At 39.8% G+C, this 23,641-nt stretch overlaps 1 protein-coding gene and 1 long non-coding RNA gene across 2 annotated transcripts; both read left to right on the plus strand.

Moving 5' to 3' along the window:
- The first annotated feature begins 9,335 nt into the window (after positions 1 to 9,335).
- On the plus strand, positions 9,336 to 10,204 carry LOC120720404. Its single transcript, XR_005692926.1, has 3 exons — positions 9,336 to 9,425; positions 9,548 to 9,835; positions 9,980 to 10,204. It is a non-coding gene; the product is annotated as an uncharacterized LOC120720404 (long non-coding RNA).
- Positions 10,205 to 10,320: 116 nt separating this feature from the next.
- Positions 10,321 to 16,132, plus strand: LOC120720389 (CAD protein-like). The gene is made up of 12 exons (XM_040010056.1): positions 10,321 to 10,378; positions 10,506 to 10,646; positions 10,736 to 10,825; positions 11,553 to 11,691; positions 12,204 to 12,397; positions 12,501 to 12,575; positions 12,729 to 12,941; positions 14,336 to 14,461; positions 14,548 to 14,703; positions 14,793 to 14,894; positions 15,420 to 15,514; positions 15,760 to 16,132. The coding sequence occupies exons 2-12, from the start codon at positions 10,542 to 10,544 to the stop codon at positions 15,857 to 15,859; spliced, it is 1,395 nt and encodes a 464-aa protein (XP_039865990.1). The 5' UTR covers positions 10,321 to 10,378; positions 10,506 to 10,541; the 3' UTR covers positions 15,860 to 16,132.
- The last annotated feature ends 7,509 nt before the right edge of the window (positions 16,133 to 23,641 follow it).

Raw genomic sequence — 23,641 nt, forward strand, 5'->3', positions numbered from 1 at the left:
TTATTTTGTTCCAACCTGTAATTTATTGTAGTTTACTTTTATTTGTTTGCTTTTGGTTTTTTAAAGGTTTGAGGTGTGAAAGAAACTGCAGTGGAGTTTGAAAACAATAAATGGCTGTGTGTGGTTTGAGGATGTGTTTGTGCCGGGGGGCTGCGAAGATTTTCTTGTAAAACAAACAGGGGCCTAGCAAAAAAATAAATAAAAAAGGTTTGGGAACCACTGGTTTAATGTAACATCCTTTTATTTATCCTCCCTGTCCTATATATCCAGGTTCAAGGTCATGGGTTTGGTCAATCTAAGGAGAGAAACTTAGACCTCCCTTTTGCCAGCCACCTCTTCCAGCTCATCTGGGGGAAAACTGAGTTATTTCCAAGCCAACTGTGAAATGTAATCTCTCCACCGAGCCCTCAGTTTGTCCTGGGGCCTCCTACCTCCAGGACATGCCTAAAACACCTCATGCAGGTGGTGTCCAGTAGTGATGGGATTTCCGGCTCTTTTTAGAGAACCGGCTCTTTCGGCTCCGAACCGGCTCTTCAGGTTGTTTTGTTGCTTTAATTAATTTGTTATTAACAATAATATAAAATTATGCACAAAAGGAATTACTAATGTAAAAAAAAATGGTTTTATTTATAAATGTTTATATATAAATATATGCGGTGGCCCCTAGAGACAAAACACGTACAAACTCTTACAAAACAGAGCTACCTGGATCCCTTAAATTACACAATTGAAAGCATGAAAGCATATGTGTATTGTTTGTGTATTTATACACAAGAATTCATATATAGTCAAATAAAAAAAAGATTTAAAAAAATGTTCATTTACCTGTTATTACCACACACAAAATACGGTCGTTGGTACTTGCTGGCTTGTGTAGCCGCTAGGTAACAAAAGTTCAACACTGCCCCTAGCATCCTTTAGCACTTCTGTTGTCTTTTGTACGTGTTTTGAGTTTTTATGTGCTTCTGAGTTTTTACGTGTTTTGGAGTTTGTACATGCTTCGGGGTTTGTACGTGTTTTTACGTGTTTTGGAGTTTTTGCGTGTTTTGGAGTTTGTACGTGCTTCAGGGTTTGTACGTGATTTGAAGTTTGTATGTGCTTTGTCTGTAGGGGCCACCGTAAATATACTTTTATTTATTCACTCCACATAAAATGTAATAAATAAATCATATAATACAAAAATCAACTATTCACATTTCAACTTTTAACTATTTCAAATCAAATTCAAATTTTATTTGTCACGTACACAGTCATACACAGTACGACATGTAGTGAAATGCTTGGACAACTGCTCGTGACCTAAAGAAAACAAAAAAGGAAAAGGCTATGAATAAGATAGGAAATAAATATGAAAAATTAAAAAGGGTAAATTTAACTAGGAAGGAATAAAATATAAATTAAGGTTAAAAATGAAATAACTGTACAACACAAATTAGAATGAAGGGTAAATTTAACTGGGAAAGAATAAGATAAAATATATAAATTAAAGTTGAAAATGAAATAACCGTACAACACAAATTAGAATGAAGGGTAAATTTAACTGGGAAAGAATAAGATAAAATATATAAATTAAAGTTGAAAATGAAATAACTGTACAACACAAATTAGAATGAAGGGTAAATTTAACTGGGAAAGAATAAGATAAAATATATAAATTAAAGTTGAAAATAAAATAACTGTACAACAAAATACACAATATAGAACTATATAAGAATGTATGAAGAAATATAAATAAATATATACACAATAACAGCAGCTGCACAAGTATTAACTGGAAATGAAGAATATAATGTCCAGTGTTGTGCAATCCACATTATGTCTTGTGCAGTGCAAATATGCTTAAAGTGATTTAAGTGATGAAGTGAAAACAATGTCCAGAATGTCCAGTGTGTGTGTAAGAACCATATGTGTGGGTCAGTATTGTGTGGTGGTGTGATTGAGAGACCGTATCGCCTGCGGGAAGAAGCTCCTCCTCAGTCTCTCTGTGTTGGTCTTCAGGGAGCGGAATCGCTTTCCTGACCTCAACAGAGAGAACAGTCTGTTGTTGGGATGGCTGAGGTCCTTCACGATCTTCCTGGCCTTGGTCCAGCACCGCCTGCTGTAGATTGAGTGCAGGTCAGGGAGCTCGGAGCGGATGGTGCGCTCAGCTGATCGCACAACCCTCTGTAGAGCTCGTCTGTCCTGCATGGTGCTGTTCCCGAACCAGGTTAAGATGTTTTCCCGTCAGGATGCTCTCTATGGTGCATGAGTAAAAGTTCCTGAGCACCTTGGAGGGCAGTTGGAAGTCTCTCAAGCGTCTGAGGTGGTAGAGACGCTGACGGGCCTTTTTCACCACGGTGTTGATGTGACAGGACCATGACAGGTCCTGCGTGATGTGAACTCCGAGGTATTTGAAGCTGTCCACTCTCTCCACTGGGCACTCGTTGATGACAGGGGTCTGGTAGTTCCTCTCCTGCTTAGTGCTGAAGTCCACTATCAGCTCCTTTGTCTTACTGACGTTTAGAAGGAGGTTGTTCCTCTGGCACCAGTTCTCCAGATTCCTAATCTCCTTCAGGTAGGCCGTCTCGTTGTTATCAGAGATCAGGCCCACCACGACGGTGTCGTCAGCAAACTTGATGATGGTGGTGGAGCTGGTAGTGGCCACACAGTCATGTGTGTACAAAGAGTACAGCAGGGGGCTCAGAACACACCCCTGGGGGGCTCCAGTGCTGAGAGTGGTGGAGGCTGAGACATGTCCGCCCATCCTTACTGCCTGTGGTCTGCCAGTTAGGAAGTTGGAGATCCACTGACACATAGATGAGCTGAGTCCCAGATGCTCCAGCTTGGTGGTGAGTGTGGAGGGAATTATGGTGTTAAATGCAGAGCTGTAGTCTATGAAGAGCATTTTAACATAATTCCCCCTTCTAGTGTCCAAGTGAGTGAGTGATGTGTGGAGGAGATGAGAGATTGCATCGTCTGTGGAACGATTTGGATGGTAAGCGAACTGTAGTGGGTCCAGTGTGTCTGGTAGTGAAGAAATGATGAAGTCTCTGACCAGGCATTCAAAACACTTCATCACTACTGAGATGAGGGCTACAGGGCGATAGTCATTGAGAGAAGCAGGGTGAGGTTTCTTCGGGACAGGAACAATGATGGACTCTTTGAAGCATGTGGGGATCACCGACTGAGATAAAGAAATGTTGAATATCTCAGTGAACACAGGAGCTAGCTGGTATGCACAGTCTCTTAGGATACGACCTGGGATGCCGTCTGGTCCTGCTGCTTTCCTGGTGTTCACTCTTTTGAAGGCTCTCCTTACTTCATGATCGGAGATGACGAGCACGTTTCCGGTGCTGGCAGTATCTTCCTGTCTGCAGCCGTTAGCGCCGCTAGCACTAGCATTGTTGGAGTCCTTAGCTGCAGCCTCGAAGCGAGCATAGATAGTGTTCAGCTCGCCTGCCAGAGTCACGGCCGCGTTCGTCATACCGGTTGTTGGTGCTTTATAGTCCGTTATTGTCCTTAGTCCCCGCCACAGGCTCCTAGAGTCACTCTGTTGGAGTTGTGACTCTAGTTTCCTCCCGTAGCGCTGCTTCGCCTCTTTCACCGCCCTCCGCACGTTATATGACGCGGCTTTGTACGGGTCCATGTCCCCCGTCGTGAGTCCCGTGTTGTAGGCAGCGGTGCGGGATCTCAGAGCGTCGTGGATGGTTTTATCCACCCACGGCTTCTGGTTGGGAAACGTTGTGATAGTCTTTGTCTCCACGGTATCATCCGCTTGTTTCCCGATGAATCCCACAACCGCTTCCGTAAACACGTTGACATCATCATCGGAGCTGTTTCTGAACATGCCCCAGTCTGCGTCATCGAGTGCGTCCTGTAACGCGGCCACCGATTGATCCGTCCAGCGCGCGACCTTCCTCTGAACCGGAACTTCCTGTTTCAGCCTTTGTTTGTATTTTGGAATATTGACCAACAACACCTAAAAAAAAATTGAGCTCTGTTCCTGTGCTACTGAGTGCGCCTACTACTACTACCGCCCCTTCCCCCTCTTCGAAAAAAAGTGCGAGAGTACGGAGCCCCGCAGGGGACATGGGAGAAAAAAAAATTAAGACGGACTTTTGCGAGATCTCGCAAAACTATCTCGGGATCTCGCAAAACTTTTGCGAGATCCCGAGTTTGTTTTGCGAGACCTCAAACATCTGCTCAGTTTATCAAGACACCACATATTTGCAAAAGTGCACCGACGTTTTCGGAGACGTCTGTTACCCACCAGCTTGATAGCTAGCTGGGGTAAGGCTCACTAGATCCGTGGAGAACAGCGAACACCCGGCACATCGTTTTGCTACTCAGGTTAAACATGATATATAAGTCACTTAGATAACCTAAAAATGTTATTGTTTGGCTTTTTTCAGTGTTTTATTTGTTCCGGAGTAATTCGGTTTGGCTGAGATTAAAGTTATAGATTTTACACATCTGAATAAACGTCAAACAGAAAACTGATTAAACAGAAGTTTGAGATGGTCGAGAATTTACTCCAATGTCCTGTTAAATTTTAGGGAGCAAAGAGCAGACAACTTAATTTATTAAACCACTGAGACAATTTTCAAATTTCATTAAAAGTCTAATCTATTATCTTGTCTTTATTTTTAGTTAGCACATACTTTAAACACTTCAAGCAGTAAGCTAATTATAGTTATATAAGAGCAGATGAATGCTGGTGCAATAAGCCGTATGTTTTATGTCCAATGGATACATGATCTGATTAGTCGACTAATCGCAAAAATAATTGATGACTAGTCGACTATGAAAATAATCATTTGCGGCAGCCCTACTACAGACAATAATCAAGTTTATATGAAAAACTATATTTTTCTATCTCCAAAAGTTGATTCTGTTCATCTGAACGTAGCGTTTTGTGGGAGAAACGTTTCGTCACTCATCCAAGTGACTTCTTCAGTCTCAGCTGACTGCAGGGTTCTCCAAATCTTATAAAGAGTACATTTGCATAATGACTGAAACCAGCCCACTGAAGGAACAATGGGCTGGGAGGTCAGTTCCTTAATCATAATTATGCAAATTCTCATGACCGTTGATCAACAACCACTGACCAAAACCCATTGATCAAAGACCACTGATCAATGGCCATGACTACCATTCACGGAGAGTTGGGGAATGGCTGCTATCACAACATTGTAAGATGGCGAAAGATGTACCCTTAGGCCCCCTCCTCTATTCAGAGATGGTCTTTCCCTTTTCACGTAAATGGCCTCCTTGACTCCGCGCTCAAACCAGCGTTCCTCTCTGTCCAGGACGTGTACATCCTCATCATTGAAAGAGTGTCCACTGGTCTGTAGGTGTAAATAGACCGTAGAGTCCTGGCCTGACGAGGTAGCTCTTCTGTGTTGTGCCATCCGCTTCGCCAGAGGTTGTTTGGTTTCCCCGATGTATAAATCCTGGCAATCCTCCTGGCACTTAACAGCGTACACTATGTTACTCTGTTTGTGTTGGGGGACCCGATCCTTGGGGTGGACCAATTTTTGGCGCAGTGTGTTTTGGGCTTTAAAAGCCACAGAGACCTGGTGTTTAGAAAAAATGTGTCTCAACTGCTCTGATACTCTTGACACATATGGGATCACTACAGGTTTTTGCTTGGGCAGTGGTTGTCCTTCTCTCCTGGATTAGCTGGAGCTTTCTTTAGATGCCTTTCCCGCTTTGACAGAAGTCCAGCTGGGATAACCACATTTACTCAGGGCTTTCTTGATGTGCCGTTCTTCTGCCTCCCTGGCCGCTGTGTCTGTGGGGATGGTGTTCGCTCTGTGTTGTAGCGTCCTAATGACACCCAGTTTGTATTCCAGTGGATGATGAGAGTCAAACCTTAAATACTGATCCGTATGTGTAGGTTTATGGTACACGTCAGCTTTTAGATGTCTCCCATTACTAATGGAAATCTCACAGTCTAAGAAGGCTAACCTGCCCCTTTTCATATCCTCCCTGGTGAATTTGATGTGTCAGTCCACCGAGTTAATGTGATCCATGAAATGTAGTACGTCCTGAGATTTGATTTTCACCCAGGTGTCATCCACATATCTGAACCAATGGCTTGGTGGTGTTCCAGGGTAGGATAGCAAAGCCATCTTTTCCACTTCTTCCATGTACAAATTGGCCACGATGGGTGAAACTGGGGAGCCCATGGCACACCTATGTTTCTGCCTGTAGAACTGACCCTTGTATGTGAAGTAGTACCTCCAATGCTTCTATGACCGGGATGCAAGTGAAGAGAGATGTAACGTCGTACGAGACCATGGTTTCATCTGCCTCCATAATGACATCTCTCACCTTCTCAACAAAATCCAGGGTGTTCTGGATGTGGTGTTCAGAGCTGCCTACCAACGGGTGGTTCCTCCCAGCGCATTGTTCCCTCGGTGGGCTGGTTTCAGTCATTATGCAAATTTACTGTTTATAAAGTTGGGGAAACCTGCAGTCAGCTGAGACTGAAGAAGTTACTTTGTTGGGTTACTTTAAGTTGGATGAGTGACGAAACGTTTCTCCTACAAAACGCTACGTTCAGATGAACAGAATCAGCTTTTGGAGATTTACTTTCCTGGATAATTGAGAATGCATCAAGATATATTTTTCTATATATTTCATGTTTTGTCAACAACAGGAAAGAGGTTTGTTCAATATTTGTTGTGTCTACAAGGCTCAGGTGCCCTCATAAAGTGTCTTATTTGTATTTAGGAAAGCATTATAAAGAAACGCAAAACTAAATCAGATATAATTACCTTGTACAACTCTTGGCACTTTCTGGTGTGTGTGAGTTAGTGTGTCTCTTTTATGATTTGTGGGTCCAGCTCCCAGTTTAAATTCAGGAGACAGAAAATATCTCTACGTTTAAGATTAAGTTTCAAAGTTTCTTTTTTGCTAATGCATATAGCTAGGACTGAATCGGGTGACCATGAATCCTCCCTCAGTTACCCTGGGACTACAATACGTTCTCTGTTGCTATGGGGCAACACTCGTAGGCTTCTGCCTCTATTTATTGTGATGTGCCTCAAGGGTCCGTGCTCAGTCCTGCTCTTTTCTCTTTGTACATGTTGCTGTTGGGATTCATTTTTTAAAAATAAAACATCTCCTTTCACTGTTATGCTGATGATATCCAGATCTGTTCACCTTTGACATCCGATGTGTCTGCTTCTTTGCAACCTCTGTTCAACTGTTTGCATGAAGTTAAAATTTGGTTATCACATAATTTTCTTACACTGAACGAGAATAAGACTGAAATCGTAGTCTTTGGTAGTCACACTCAGACCAGTTAGCTGATGCCCTTGGCCCTCTCGCTAGCCATCTCTCGCTCACTGTAAAAAACCTCGGAGTGTTCCTGGATGGCTCTTTTAAACTTGAGAAACAGGTCTCCACTGTGGTAAAAAACAGCTTTTGCCAGTTGCGTCAGATATCTAAAGCAAAGCCGTTCCTTCCTTTAACCTCCTAAGACCCGAACATATGAGAATATTCGTTTCAAATTTTGATAGAACAATAGCAGTACCCATACGGAAAAGAAATAGTAAAAACTTATATGTGATTACTCATGAAAGTGGCCACTTTCATGAGTAAATCATATAAGGCTTACATGATTTACTCATGAAAGTGGCCACTTTCGCATTACTTTCATACATTGTTTTAGTAAGTATCCAAAACATACAAGTTTCATTATATAATTTTTCAAGGGATCTTATATCTGTTTTCACACTTATATGCTTTTCATACAAGTTTCACACAAGACAGATACAAACTTTATAAGATTTATATATATCTTTTCCATATGGGTATAATGTCCTCGTAAGTGGATATCAGGCCCATGTAGAGCAAAATTGAGTATTTTAGTCTAAATAACCCAAAATGTGATGTCCACATATGTGGACGCCAGGTCCTAGGAGGTTAAAGGACCTTGAAAATCTTATCCACGCATTTATCACATCCAGATTGGACTACTATAACTCCCTCTACTCGGGCCTCCAACACTCTTCTCTTTACCGGCTTCAGTTAATTCAAAATGCAGCTGTGCATCTTTTAACAGGTACGAGAATCTATGAACACATAACTCCAATTTTAGCCAAATTACATTGGTTCCCTGTTAAATATCGTATAGATTTTAAGATTCTTTTGTTCACTTTTAAAATTCTGAATAATTTAGCGCCCAGTTATCTTTCTGAACTACTCCACTTATACAATCCCAACAGAGCACTTAGATCGTCCAATCACAGGCTCCTAGCACTAAATACGTCTCGACTGAAGTTGAGAGGTGACCGGGCCTTTGCAACCGTGGCACCTAGACTCTGGAATAACCTCCCTGTTCATATTCGTACAGCCGAGTCTCTCCAGTCTTTTAAATCATGTCTTAAAACTTAGTTTTAAGTTGGCTGTTCTAGCTTGTTGTGTTGTTACCTATTGTTTGTTGTCCTGTTTTATTGTTTTGTCTTTTACTGACTGTGAAGCACTATGGTCAACATTGTTGTTTTATATGTGCTATATAAATAAATTTTGATTTAGATTTTTGATATTCTTAATTCAGATGTATCTCAGGCAGCATTTTTAAAAAGACGATCGTTGTAGCCAAACTCTCACAGTCAGTTCTTCTTTGCTAAAGAATAAAATATAAATAGAAGCTGCAATAATGGAAACATTTATCTCAGCTATCTTCACACATTCTGCTTCTTTTAAATGACGTTAATACACAATACACACATATAGAGTGGGAGAGACGGAGAGAGGTGGTGGTGGTGTTGGGGGTGTCAATGACATCTTTGTGTAGCACAAAATACCTCTAAACATATATTATTATGAAGAAAAAAGACACAATAATGTGCTGAATGAGAGCTGGATTCAGAAATGAGTACCTACAGATATATACATGTGTAACAGTTATACCAGAATAAACCTCTCAAACACAGAAGCAATGACCCATTGATTAGTGCAGTAAATCCTTCCAGTTTTATCATTCAAATTTACATTCTTGTGAAAAACTGCTCCTGAAAGACATCTGAAAAGAATCAAAAATGCAGTGAGTTATTAGTGATACTTACAGATCACAGACTTAGAGACCACTTCAGACCACTAAAATATCTTATCTGGCATATTTCCTATAGCTGCAGCTGTATAGCATCTTGTCAAACTGTGGTGAGTGACAATACTATTAAAGGAAAGAGGAACAGAATCGATGTTGTCATTTATCATAAATTACAACCTTCACACCTCGAACACCCTTTTCTTTTTTTTGTTTTTATAAATGCACCGTGGAAGCGGACACAGTGTAAACTTTCTCTTTATCATAATTTAACTTTACGAAAAATGCATTCAAGAATATTCCTGTGATCATCACAAATTACGAGAAATACAAACTCAACACACTCTGTTTCATCAGGCAAAGGTTGATCTATCTGCTATTACCTGTAAGTATTTACACCAAATATTTTCACCTTGATCTATTTTAAAAAAAATAAAAATACATGAATAATATTTAAAGTGATTAAGATAACCTTTGTGCTTCATATTGTTACATTATGTTCACCAGTGACTGAACATAAGGACACTGATAAGGTGACGTTAAGCTGCTCTGTGGTGACGTATGGAGAGTGTCATCACACAGTAAAGTGGCTGCTTAAAGGTCGAGAGGTGGATAGCAAGGATAGCAAACAAATACTGACTTCACAGACTGACTGCTCCGCCACTCTGTCTTTTCTGATTTATCACCATATTCACAACTCAAGATATAACACTGTGAAGTGTGAAGTAACTGACACCAAAACAGGGAAAGTGCAACTGTTTACCTTTAGCCATCAGCCCTCAGGCGAGGAAACAGGTGAGATCAACTGTTGTAGGTGATTAAAACACCTAAAACATTTGTTTGGCTCATTTCAAGTTTTTACACAAAATATTTTTGCATACTTACAACAAATGAAAAATAAGAGAAACTTTTTGATTGTGTCATTTCATTTTGATTCAGGTCACAAAAAAACTACACAGAAACCAACAAGAACAACTGAAAGCAGCACAACAACACAAACAACAATAATGAAAGATGCTTCACAAGGTGGTCACTCAAAATTGGACCCTTTGAAGATCAATACTACTGCATTTTACACAGCATTTTTAGTGGCACCTTAAATGGGGAAAAAGTGGAAAATGTCATAAAAGTTTTGGTTGACATAAAATATTAACCATGGCCCCAAGCTTCAGGTAAAGTGTTTTTCATTGCAAGCTTTACATTGAAAGACAGTATTATATACCAAACATGTAAAAAGTAAAGCTATAAACAACAGATTCCAAATATTTTAACAGACATCTTTATGACAATCCACACAGGATCTTCAACCTGCCCGTTCAGGAAAACACCTACGTGGAGGTACACAGACAAACACAATTAAAGGGAATTCATTTTAAGGAGACATTATTTTGATACAGTAATTAGCAGCCTATCCGTACTCTGATGAAATATGTTCCTAATTATTTATCAATTACGTGTCTTTCAGGTGGACCTGGAGCAGGAGTGGGTTATTCCTCAGGCCATGCAGTTCACTAAGTCTAAGTGGACTCCTTTCGAAGGTATGAAGGTGAAAGGTAAAGTCCGCCGCGTGGTCCTGCGAGGAGAGGTGGCCTACATCGACGGCCAGGTCAGCATTCGTGCATTTTGCTTTTGAACAAGAAAACAAAGAGAATAAATGTAGTTGATCTAATAAAGTACGTGTCCTGTCTCCTTCAGGTGCTCGTGCCTCCAGGTTACGGTGAGGATGTGAAGACTTGGCCCACTTCTTCCACCCATCCTCCAGAACCTGTCAAAGAAACTCCAATGGTAATAAAAGTGAATGCGGTAATAATGCAGCTGCCTTTCATGCTTTCTGTTGTAAGATAAAGACTCTACAATAATATTACATCACATTGGTGTTTTGGCCACCGCCATGATTATTTTTGGAGCCAAAATTGACCAGATTTAACAAGAGAGTGAAGTTATCTGCCAACACTAACACACTTCTTTAGCAGCCATAGCCATGAAGAACGTGCACACAGCAGCAGATATCGGCTAGTTGATGCTAAGTAAACGTAACTGAAAGAAAACACTAGAATTTCATTCAACAAATTGAATAAAAGAACTTCTTAGATGTAATTAGTTTAAAATGCTGTAAAAGACACAGCAAGCAAAATCGAGAGGTTCAGATCAGTGATTAAAGTTGGTGTTTCTTCCATGCCTGAAATGTCTGGTAGGAGGCAAACAGCAGGTATCAACTTGTTCCTTTTGAAATGTGGAGGAATAGCAGCTCCTCACTTTATTCCTAAGAAAGAGGTCTTAGACGCCACCGTTTGGAGGAAGCTCTTTTCCGGTGCTTATATCCCCGGTCTTCTTTCTTATGAGCGTAGATGACATCTAAAAAGTTCACAGAATTTGAACGTACAGCTAACAGAGTTTAATTACAAACAAAAACATTTAAAGCCTGTACTTAGAACTGTTTTGAGTGTTTCTTGAACTCCTCTATGTGGGTATTATTTCATGTGTTTTGTTTACATTAATTCTGCTCCATCAGACTCCTGAGCGTCGGCGTCCAACTCCACCCCGGGATGGAGTGCGGACTCGAGCTGCGAGCCCACGACGCATTGGTGGAGAAAGCCGCTACCTGCTGCCGTCCCGCATCCACCGTGCCTCTGATCCCGGCCTGCCACCAGGTATTACAGCTCCCAGAATGCTTTGGAACAGCAGATTTTTGTTTTACCTCGAGGGTTTCTCCCAATGTTTCTACCAGAGTTTCTACCAGTGTATTATCAGCCTGCCTGGCTGTGGTGGGGCGTGGTCTGCGGTGCCGTGCAGGGAGGGCGGACGCACCTGCACGGCATCCTTAATCACGCCCGCCTAGTTAAAAACACGGGGACTCAGGGGTTTGGGTGTGTAGTGGTGAGATGTAAATAAAGATGGCTCCGAATGATACTCTGTGGTCCCGCCGTGCCTTATTCTCGCCACACTGGCCTTAACAGGGGATTTTTAAAGCCTTCTTTAGGCAAAAGGTATCAATAAGTTAAAAAGGGGGGTTAAAAAATGAAGCAGATGTTATCTTATCATATCATTTCACATGTTCAGCTGGTATGTCCATTAAAGTTGTTTGATGTTCTCCTGCTGATTCTCAGTGAAACACCTTTGCTGTGTTCCAGTCATTGATACACTGCGACTCTTATCCCCACAGAGATGGTCATGCTCCCACCAGCCGCTGCTGTTGACGGGTACAGCCATCCTCCCCCACTGTCCAGGCTGCTGTCCCCACAGTCTGGGTCAGGACAGGTGCCTCCTGGTCAGGTGTCACACCTGCAGATGTCTCCTCTGCTTCACCCACTGGTGGGACAGCACATCTTGTCTGTCAGACAGTTCAGCAAGGAGCAGGTACGCCGAAGAAGATGAAACACACTCTGGGAATGCTGACAGGTTTAAAACAAGATCTCGGGTCTGAACAAAAGCTTATTTTTGTGTCCTTCGTTTGTTTCAGATCTCACACCTGTTCAATGTTGCTCACACTTTACGTTTGATGGTTCAGAAGGAACGAAGCCTGGAAATACTCAAGGTATCTCCTAAACGTGCCTCATGTTACTGCACTATTCACTAATTTCAGTTATGTGCTGTTACAATGGTGGATGTTCGTATCAAACATGACCAAAGTTATAGAATGATGAGGTACCTTAAAGTAATCCCTCATTCCTCATGCCTTCCTGTTCAGGGTAAAGTAATGGCCTCCATATTCTATGAGGTCAGCACTCGCACCAGCAGTTCCTTCGCAGCGGCCATGCAGCGTTTGGGCGGCTCCGTCGTCCATTCCAGCGAGGCCACTTCCTCCTCGCTGAAGGGAGAATCGCTGGCGGACTCTGTCCAGATCATGAGTGGCTACGCTGACGTCCTCGTGCTGCGTCACCCAACACCTGGAGCTGTAGAGGTGGATTTTAGATGGATACTTTTTTTTATTAAAAGTTTTCTTTACATAACAGAAAATAAACACTAATTGGTCATAAAAGTAACTGCAGCAGCACCCTGTTGTGTGTTTTTTGATGCTTGTTTAGTTTGAAGATGAGTTTTTAATATCTTACGCACGTGACTCCTCCTTCGTATTGTTTGCTGATGATACCACTCTGTACTGCTCAGCTAAAAACTTAGAACAGCTTCTGACTACAGCGGAAAAGGAGTTAAATATATTGAAAAACTGGTTTGATGTAAATAAGTTATCATTAAATATAAAGAAAACAAAATTGATTATTTTTGGCACTAGACAAATGAAAAATGTATCTAAAATAAGGGTTAATGGAATTGAAATTGAAAGAGTGTACGAAAATAAATTTCTTGGAGTGATAATTGATGATAAGCTGAGTTGGAAGTCTCATATAAACCACGTGAAAACAAAAATGTCAAAAACCATTGCTATTCTCTATAAAACAAAGCATGTCCTGAACAAAAAATCATTATACACACTTTATTGTACTCTGTTGCTTCCATATATGACTTACTGTCTGGAGATATGGGGTAATGCATATAAAACGAACACTCTTCATATTTTCAAGTTACAAAAAAAAGCTATAAGAATTATAAACCAATCAAACTATATAGAACCAACTAACATTTTGTTAATTAATCTGAATACCCTGAAATTTTATGATTTAGTTGAATATAAAATGGCACAGATAATGTATAAAGCACAAAATAACTTGCTTTGCCCCAGTACTCAGAAGCTGTTCAAAGTCAGAGAGAGTCAATATGACTTAAGGGGAACAGATTTCTTTAAAAAAAACAAGATAAGGACAAATATAAAGCAGAGATGTGTTTCTGTTAGAGGAGTTAACCTGTGGAATAGTTATGACAGTGATTTAAAAAGGTGTAGTTCATTTTCCTTGTTTAAAAACATGTTTAAAAATAGAGTAATAGAAAAATATATAAATCAAGAATGAAAAGAGCAAAAAGGAGAAAAAAAAAACAACCTCTTGATTCTTTTGCTTTGATGTAGTTACTTATCTAAGGTGGAAAGTTTTTTTTTCTTTGTTTTTTTTTTTCTTTGTTTGTTTGTTTGTTTGTTTGTTTGGTTTTTGCTTTGTTTTATTATTTTCTTCAAGCCCTGTGTACAGGAGCTGCATACAAAAAGATATTTTGTGAAAAGGGTTGGCGTAATAAGCAAATGCTTCAGCCAATACCTTTTGATTAGCCTTGTCTCATGCTTTCTTTCTTTATGGTAGATTTTTGTTCTGTTTTCACTGGTTTTTTTTTTTGGTTTTTTTTCACTGTTTTCACTGAGATTTGAATTTGAATGCTAATCAATAAAATCAAAATCAAATCAATTCTCAGAGCGCGTCCCGTCAGTGCCGTAAGCCGCTGATCAATGCTGGCGACGGTGTCGGGGAGCATCCCACTCAGGCCCTGTTGGACGTCTTCACCATCAGAGAGGAGCTGGGAACGGTCAACGGCATGACGGTGAGCGACATGATTCCTTTTTAATTTAATCTTCAGCCAGAATAAAACTTTACATGAAAGCATGTTAAAACTGTGGCGTCTGTCAGATAACGATGGTTGGAGATCTGAAACATGGCCGAACGGTTCATTCCCTCGCCAAACTGCTGACCCAGTACCGCATCACTCTGCGTTACGTGGCTCCCAAAAACCTCCACATGCCAGCAGAGATCGTCAGCTACGTGGCCTCAAAGGGCATCAAACAGGTGAGGACTAAACATGGTTACACAGCAAAGAGGAGTTTTCACAAATATGTACTAAAAACTGCTAATTTAAAAAAAATGTTTGTTTGCAGGAGGAGTTTGACAGCATCGAGGAGGCTCTGCCTGACACCGACGTCCTCTACATGACGAGGATCCAGAAGGAGAGGTTTGCATCTGAGGAGGAGTACAAAGCCGTAAGTTTCATTTCACCGACGGGTTTTATTTTGTGACACAGATACTTGCATATACTCACAGCGCATCTGTAGTTAGGCCTGGTGCTTCCTGCCTCATGCTGGCCCGGTAATCGTTTTTGATATCGTTCAGTTGGTCTCATGGTGACATTTTCCCTAATCCACTATTCTGGACTGCAAACTCCACTGACTCCATCTGGTGAAGCTGGAGTTTGTCTGCATTTGGAGTTCATCTTTAGTGGAAAGCAGCTGATTTGTTCAGTTATTCGTCACAAAGTTCTTTCCAAATGAAATATTTCTAGAGGCAAAACTATTAAATAGAATTGTCTTAAGAAAACAAGAAGATATGCGAGAAAGAAGGCGTTCCCTCACCCCTCTACAGATGTAAGCGTGTGGGGAAATATGGAAGTGGAACCCTTTAGCTAAGCATTCATAGGTGCAGACATAACCAATCAGCTCAGGTCTCATGTGAATGGATGATCCCGGAGTATTTGTGATCTTTAACTGTGACTCTGTTGTTTCTCTCAGTGTTTTGGTCAGTTTGTCCTCACTCCTCACATCATGACTGGAGCCAAACAGAAGATGGTGGTGATGCACCCGCTGCCCAGAGTCAATGAAATCAGGTGAGACGCGCTCAGTCAAATGTCTGACAACAATATCAGTTCCAGCTGTGTTGTTTAAATGTTGCTTGAGCCCTTAAATGGGCTGCAGAAATGTAACGTTTTGTGTACAATGTCTAATTTCAGTACGATTTCTTTTAGCTAACTTAAATTTGAACCGAATTTTATTTTAACCCACCTTACATTATTTGCTATTGTGTTGATTAAGTGGACTAATGATCTGTTTCTCTTTGTTATTCCTCTCTCAGTGTGGAGGTGGACACAGACCCGAGGGCGGCATATTTCCGTCAGGCGGAGAATGGCATGTACATCCGAATGGCCCTGCTGGCCACCGTACTGGGCCGATAACTCAGTGTGTGTCACAGGCTGGGTGTCTGACCCAGCGCTCTGAGTTCATTTTGTATTTGTCTCATTTTAGATATGTGATTAGTTTGTGTCATTCCTATTTAGCTTTAGTTAAGGAAAGGCAGTTATTATTTATTGTTTCCTTGGTTTCTATGTTTGAGTTCTTGTATCGTTCATCACGTGTTAGGTCTGTTAAGCTTGTGTTGTCATGTCTAGTTTCAGTGTTTCCCGTTTTATTTTGAAGGAGTCGTGTGTTCTTTGTTCATTGTATTTAGTTTCACTTCCCCTGTCCTGTCATTAGGTTCATGTCAGTCAGCTGTTCCTCCATGTGTTCCCACTTCCCCTAATCACCTCCTGTGATTAACATAATTAACATATAGAACCAGAATCTGTCTTGTTTGAAATGGTTAAGAGATGATCAGTGTTTGTGCATCGATGAGCCAAATCGAGGAGCAAAGGGAAGAAATAGGAAGTGGGTGCTACTATCGATGTCTTTTTTACATATATATATATATATATATATAAATAAATAATTTACAGCTGCTGCATCTGATTAATGATGTTTAAAGGGACCAATGAGGATGTCAAAGAAGATAAATCCTGAATGCATTTTTACGTTTAGACCAATTTACTGGACCAGCTTCATCAGATGTTTGTTTGGGTTGGCACAGTGCTCTGAAAACCAGCAATGGTGGTTTACGCCTCGAGGTTTTTCAAAAGAAAATTTCTAACAAAATACAGAGAAAAAATATTTTTACTACACCAAACAATCCGATTGATATTTTGTTTTAAAATGAGCAAAAGCAAAACTAAGTGTCTCTAATATATTTCTAGGTTACCGGAAAACTTTCATCATTCCAGCTCTACATGAGTATAATGGTACGATACGGCTTACTGCACATGTTTGTATCATGATTTCAGTCTGTTTCAGAGTCGTGACATCCTTGGTTGTATGAAATGGTTGTTTCCCTTTTTTCAAATGTGTTGCATTAACTGCAAGTGGAAACGCACAAATATCCTCGGAGCACAGTCTTTGATGATTTTGGGGTAATCTCTGTAACTGTCAGTAATTTCTTACACTGTTGACATAAACTTTTTTTAAAATCAAAATCCAAACGAATGTTTGTAAAGTGTCGAACGACTTCTGTGTCATGTGGAGAAATAAATAATGAAAAAGGATGTTTCTCTTTGTGGTTGATTTCATTTAATACCCACAAATTATTTCAGAATTTTTAGTAACATAATTTAATGTCTTGTTTGGATCTTGTCGTAGTTACGGATGATTGGTTGTGAGCTCATCCTGACTCAGTACTGGCAAAGGTCATGTCTAAATTGGCGACTTGATTAAGAACAAGTTTCTCACTATATAAATTATTTTAATACTTCAAAGCTCATTTAACAGCTCAAGGATCCACAAAGGTTTATATCTTCAGTATTGTAGTTAGACTAATGGAAATTGAAAAAAAAATGGCCATTGGTTTGTCAATGAGTTTTGCAACTAAACTGATGTAGTTTCAGGATGCATCTAAAATGCATTCAGGCTGGCTGTGTGGTGTCGTGGAAAAGTGGTACGTGCAAAAACCTTTTGCACGTACGAGGACGCGCACATGCACACTCATGCACGCGCGTTCACTCATCCGAAAAAGTGGCACTTCCGGGCCATGGAGTCCCCACTGCGCACGCTGTGTCTCCTCCGAGTCTAAGGAGGACTACGATGACCTGGAAGACTGAGAACCTTAGTGGGGGTGTGCGTTTTAATCAGGTTTATAATTCTATAAAGTGATATTTCAGTGCAAATTTTATACAAGCTGGAATTTATCTTTTTATCCTAACACTATAAAAAGACTTCTTTAGACAGTCGAGCTGAAGCGGCAAATTGCGCGTTTTAACAACTGCGCTTTGGGGAGGGGGATAGTTAAGTCGAATTTGAGGTCTTCCCAAACAAATAAACAAACAAATGCCACCAGGATTGTGTTGCATTGCAGGATTGTTTTAACAACTGCGCTTTGTTGACTGTTTCAGACTTTAAGACCCCGTGTATCTCACGAAATTGTGAATAGGGAGATGGAGTGGGTTTTTTGTCTGTCTTTGAGGGTGGGGGAAGAGGCATAATGTTTTTTGTAAGTATGACTAATACTTACAAAAGTATTAGTATACTTTGACTTCTAAGGTATACACACACACACACACACACACACACACAAGAACAACAACATAGAAGAAGAAGAGGGGTATAGTTTACTACACGTCATAATAACACAATCAATTATCTTCCAACTGTATCTTTCTGTTCTGACTTTAGAGTCCTTGTTTGTTTACTGAACCGTACTTTGGAGTCATACTGTTGTGATACTGGGGAGGAAAGGGTAAGGTGTGAGACACTAAACCCTCACACACAAAACTTCAAAAATCATGTGTCATTGTAGATAAACTGATCTACAATGTGTTAGTAAAGAGTGACTTGCACTGCAAATTTGTTAAACCATTGCTTAACGGGCCATTAAGCAATGGTTTTAACAAATCTCCTTTAACATTCACAGTGACTAAACCAGCTGTCTTACCAGCTGTTATATTCTTTAAACTTAAAATAAACCCCTGAAATTAGAATTTGGTGTTTTAAGTCACCTATTAAAAAACACGAGTGAACACTTCGTTCTCTCAGCAGCATTACTGAAGTGACACTTTGATGATGCTTCATATCACAGTCTTTATGATGGAAAAAAACATGCAGATGTCTGCACTGTCACTGTCCTGAAAATGTCCAGAGCCAGGGTTCAAGCTTCCTCTTCAGTTATCATTGATCATTAATATGGAGGCCATAGAGCGTGCGCAGTGGGGACCGCGTGGCCCGGAAGTGCCGCTTTTTCGGATGAGTGAACGCGCGTGCATCAGTGTGCATGTGTGCGTCCTCGTACGTGCAAAAGGTGCCCTTTCTGGCGGTCACTGGTGGAGGTGTGGGGGGCATGCCTCCCACCCCCAAAGGTGCCCCTTATATTCTTCTATTGTTAAAATATGTTATGAATACATAGAATAAAGACATTTTCTATCACAGTGTTATTGCTCATCAAATCAAGCTGTAAAACCAAGAGGGTATTTAGAAGTCCTTTGAGAAAATTCTTATACGTATCAGAGCTTTTCTATTGGGATAACAGAGACTTACAGAACGTCAGGTGGTTTTCATGCTAGTTGTAATAGTGAGAAGAGATTAGTAGTATAACTTTGTAATAAAAAATAATATTAATAAAGAAATGGTTTACAAATATGAATGTTTATTTATGTGCAGAAATAAAATGGAAAACAGTAGACTTAAAAATTGCTCATATTAAAATGTAACGAAAACAAAATTGAGAACTGAATGTGGAAGGAACTAAACAAAACTTAAAGAAGAAACCCGAATCACAAGATCCAACAAATGATCCGGTGAAAGATAAAGGGAGGACAGGACTTTATATACATCGAGGACTAGTTGAGGTTTAGGATAAACACAGATGAAGACAATATGGGCAGATTGAGAAATAACAGAATAAAAAGTAGGACTAATGTGAGACATGAAAGAAAAGTAAACTTCAAAGTAAAACAGGAAATAAAAAACTGAAGCTAAATTAAAGTGAAGAGCAAGTGTAAGCAGGGTTTAAATTACATTTAACCTCCACATGTCTTCTGCTGAACTAACCAAGAACAACTTTTTGTTGTTAAGTTGCAAATATGTTAATAATGTACAAATGTTAGCAGAAATGTTTTTGTAAAATATAAATGTATAACTATATCTTTAATATCTTTACAAGGCTTATGTGGGTACATTTAGATATTCACACTTCAATCAATCAATCAGAACTTTATTTGTCACATGCAAGTTGCCCTCCAGTGATCACATTCTGGAAACACACTGGTCTGATTTCATAAAGAAAATAAAGTTTCTATTTACATTTATTTATATAGTTTTAATGGAGGATATAAAGACGTGGTTCTGGATTTGAAACCAAATGTTTGTTATAATAATGGTATCTATCTAATAGTTTATGATAATTAGCACGTTGCTATCAATCTGTTGCATGCAAACACAAAATTAGTCTTTAACTTAAATGCGAGTCCTTTTTGTCAACTTGAACTATGTGACTGGGAAACTGAGAGTAGAGTAGAGGCTGCTGGGATCAGCAGTGGCTGCAGCAGAAGAGGAATGAGCCTTCACAGTGCTGTAGGTCACTGCATCACCTTCATCATCACCACGAACCTGGAAAAGTGACATAACACTGTGACCCTGGATAAGCGGTTCGATGGAAGTACTGGAAGGGCGCTTAGAGATCACATGCTTCTGTGTTCAATACATTATTTTTACTTTCAAAGAAATTGTGGATCAAATATGATGGATTCTTTGTTTGCCCATGCTCAGCCTCTCCACCAACGTCTATGAAGTTCTGTTTTGCAGTTAACAAGTCGCCCATCAAATGTTTTGTAGTTACTCACATGATTGCTGCAGGAGGACTCAGTTAACTATGCTCACATCAGCATAAACAATCCATAAAAACTCTGCATGGTGTAATAGCTGATGTATGGCCCTTGACCTTCGGGGGGGGGGGGGGGGGGGGTGCTCTGTGAGCTCTCGTTACTGATGTCAGCTGAAATCTCTCAATATTTTATAAATAAAAGTTCTAAAGAGAAACAATAAGAAGACTCAGCAGGTGCACATTGTGTCCATTTGTGACAATGACGTGTTTGACACCATGAAAATAAAAAAAGATGACTGAGGACTAAATGTGTGAAGATTCTTTGCAAAGATAAATGTTTCCATCCTTTGTTTTAACAGACCTGTTTAGAAAACAGACAGCACATAAGAACAAACAGTTGAAGCGTCAAACTCCTACATGCAGGCTGATGTCTAAGAGATAACAGAGAGACAAGCCAAAGATAAGGACTTATCTGCTGTATTTTCTATAGCAGATAAGATATTTTAGTAGACTGAGACCCTCCTCTTCCTCATTGTTAACATGAAGTCATTTCTTTCTGAGAGCTGAAGATAAAGTGTTTTTGTGAGAATGTGTGAGCTGCAGCAACAACAGAGCTCTGGACGTTTGACTCTGTAATAATGACCAGATAAACATCAGAAACACAAACGAATAAAACAGTGATGAAGCCTCTGAGCCTCTCTCTCCACCCAACTACCTTTTCTCTCACCTCGAGCATTTATTTATTTTATTTCTTAAGTTTAATGTTTAAAAATCACTTATTGTACATCTATGTTAGAGATCAGAATAGAGGGCCTGGATGAACAGAAACAGACTGTATGTGGTGTCTTGGTGGAGAAACTGTGTTGAAGCACGAAGAAAAGCCTCAAACATGTTGTGAAGAAAAGTGAAACAGTTCAGAGAAAATGCGTGAATCTCGAGATCAGATGATCGAGGAGAGCTGACTGAAAAACTGCCCAATTTTTATTTTCTAAATCTGACAATTATTAATTTGTTCTGCAGCCAATTTACAACCTGCAACAAAGAATAAAACTGAATAAAATATGTTTTTTTATTTAGATGAATGAAATACAATAACACAACATCAAACATGATCTCACCTGTTTCCATAGCTGAGGGCTGAATATGCCAGTTTTAGTCACTGTGGAGATTATTTTGGAAAAGATACAGCGGTGGAGAATAGAATAGAATAGAATTCAACTTTATTGCCATTGCACATGCACAGGTACAGGGCAATGAAATGCAGTTTGCATCCATCCAGAAGTGCTTTAGTGATATAGATATATTACAGTATATATTAGCAATAATATAGATATGTAAGTATATTACAGAAATGGGTCTATTATGGTATGTTATAATGTACACGGTATGAAGTATGTTATGAATATTCTATAACTATAAGTATGTACAGGCTGTAGTGAGTACAAGCTATGTACAGGCTATGAACAGGATATAAATATGAAATAAATAACTTTACAGAAATCTGAGATATACAGTTATACAGAAATGTGAACTATGCAAGTTATAAACAGTTGTAGGATTAAAAATTATCGTATGTACAGAATGATTATTTACACAGAACTATACAGTAGTGCAGTTAAGATAAGTGAGATATGTGGATAATTTCTACAGAGGCTATATAAAGTGCTATATAGCCTCGAGTAGCTAATCTGTGAAGTCACAATTTGATTGTGATCACCTTTTATCAGCCACTTCACTTTGTGATCACACTCTTTAAAAGCAGCTTATTGTGGGGTCAGTCACTGGTGAACATAATGGTATATTGTAAGCACAGACAAATTAGTCATGTTATCTTAATCAGTTTCATTGTGATTACTGATTTTGTTCCAAGAAGAGTTTGAGCTAAAAAGAAATATCCTGTTTTAAATGCTCACAGATAATAACAGAGTTGAACCAGAGTGTGAGTTCAGGTTTCTATTTGACTTTGTATTGTTGATAGCAACAAAGACCAACATCCTCAGCTGTGAGCTTCTTTATGACCAGAGAACAGTTCGCTGTAACTCTCAGTCTGTCTGATTTGGTTTTGGCTTCTTCACCAATCTGTCCAAGTGTGATCAGCTCTACTGTTTCTCTGTTGAAGTAAAGATCCACTCAGTCCCATCACAGTTATTCTGCTCATCTATCACATTTACACAAGGCAGAGTGACGTCATCTCCAACTTTCATAAACATGGAGGCTTCAGTTACAGATACTGTTGAGAAGATTGAAGAGAAATATGATAGACATTAGAATACAGCACTTTTACAGTCAGAGTGAAGATATTTCAGACAAAAGTTCATAAACAGAGCATGCTCAGCTCTCTTATTTACTGTAAAGGTTGTTGACTGTAATAATATTATTTGACTGCTATTTAAATGTTTCCTATATTCTTACCTGCAATCTGAATCATCAGACATAAAAACATTTGAATCCATCTGAATTCATCCATCGTGCTTCTCTGTCTCACTTCTTTCTTGTTCTTGATCTCGACTGTCACACCCTCTGAACTGTTGACTCTGTAAGACTGTTTGTACTTCCTGTCATCAGTGAGATGTCACTTCCTCATCACAGCTTTAGGGATCCAGTTGTTATTTTTGCTGATGATAATGTTTCATAGGTTGAGTATGTCAGCTTTTCATGTGTCTGAAATTCATGATTTTTATAAACATAATTTATTGTAATGAGAAATCACATTCAGCAGGTGCACTTTGTGTCTATTCCCACAGAGCATTTGTGACAGACTGACAGTGATTTAAATACTGATTGTTAGGATGAATTGAAGATGATTAACTGATAAACAGAATCCAGTCAAGCTATTTGGTGATTGGACTCTGATGGCCTTCACGGCTGATTGGATTCCAGCTGATGAAAGAATTTAGGCAGGACCCCCCACAGTCCAGACATGGTGGTGGTTAAGATGGAGAATTGGATGGAGCACTGAGTAACATGTCTGGAAGGGAGATTGAAAGATGAGCAGGGAGATTTAAAGTACATGAAGTGGAGGCTGATTGTCTTGAAGAAGGCCGGGAGAAAGACGATTGGACTTGACCAGTGATGTCAGCAATCAGCTGGACAGTGTTCGAAAGTGGAAGTGATGAAAAGCTCTGGCCACTAAACACCCAGGAAGCAGGTCTGAGACGCTCCTCTTCCTCATTGTTGAACTGAAGACGTTTCTGAGAACTGAAAGTGTTTTGGTGAGAGTGTGGCTACAACAGCAGCAGAGCTCATGAGGTTTGACTTTATAATAACGGACAGTTAAACATCAGAAACACAAACTATTATCACAATTGTTGAACGCTGACAGTATGAAATCGGTTTAAGG

The sequence above is a fragment of the Simochromis diagramma genome, unplaced genomic scaffold (assembly GCF_900408965.1).
Source record: "Simochromis diagramma unplaced genomic scaffold, fSimDia1.1 OVJJ01000582.1, whole genome shotgun sequence".
In the NCBI taxonomy this organism is placed as follows: domain Eukaryota; kingdom Metazoa; phylum Chordata; class Actinopteri; order Cichliformes; family Cichlidae; genus Simochromis; species Simochromis diagramma.

Excerpts from the sequence above, each read along its gene's own strand:
- LOC120720389 (XM_040010056.1), top strand. The coding sequence starts at position 10,542 with ATGCAGTTCACTAAGTCTAAGTGGACTCCTTTCGAAGGTATGAAGGTG. Across the intron at positions 11,692-12,203 it reads TGATCCCGGCCTGCCACCAG|AGATGGTCATGCTCCCACCA; the intron begins GTATTACAGCTC and ends TTATCCCCACAG. Across the intron at positions 12,942-14,335 it reads CAACACCTGGAGCTGTAGAG|AGCGCGTCCCGTCAGTGCCG; the intron begins GTGGATTTTAGA and ends ATCAATTCTCAG.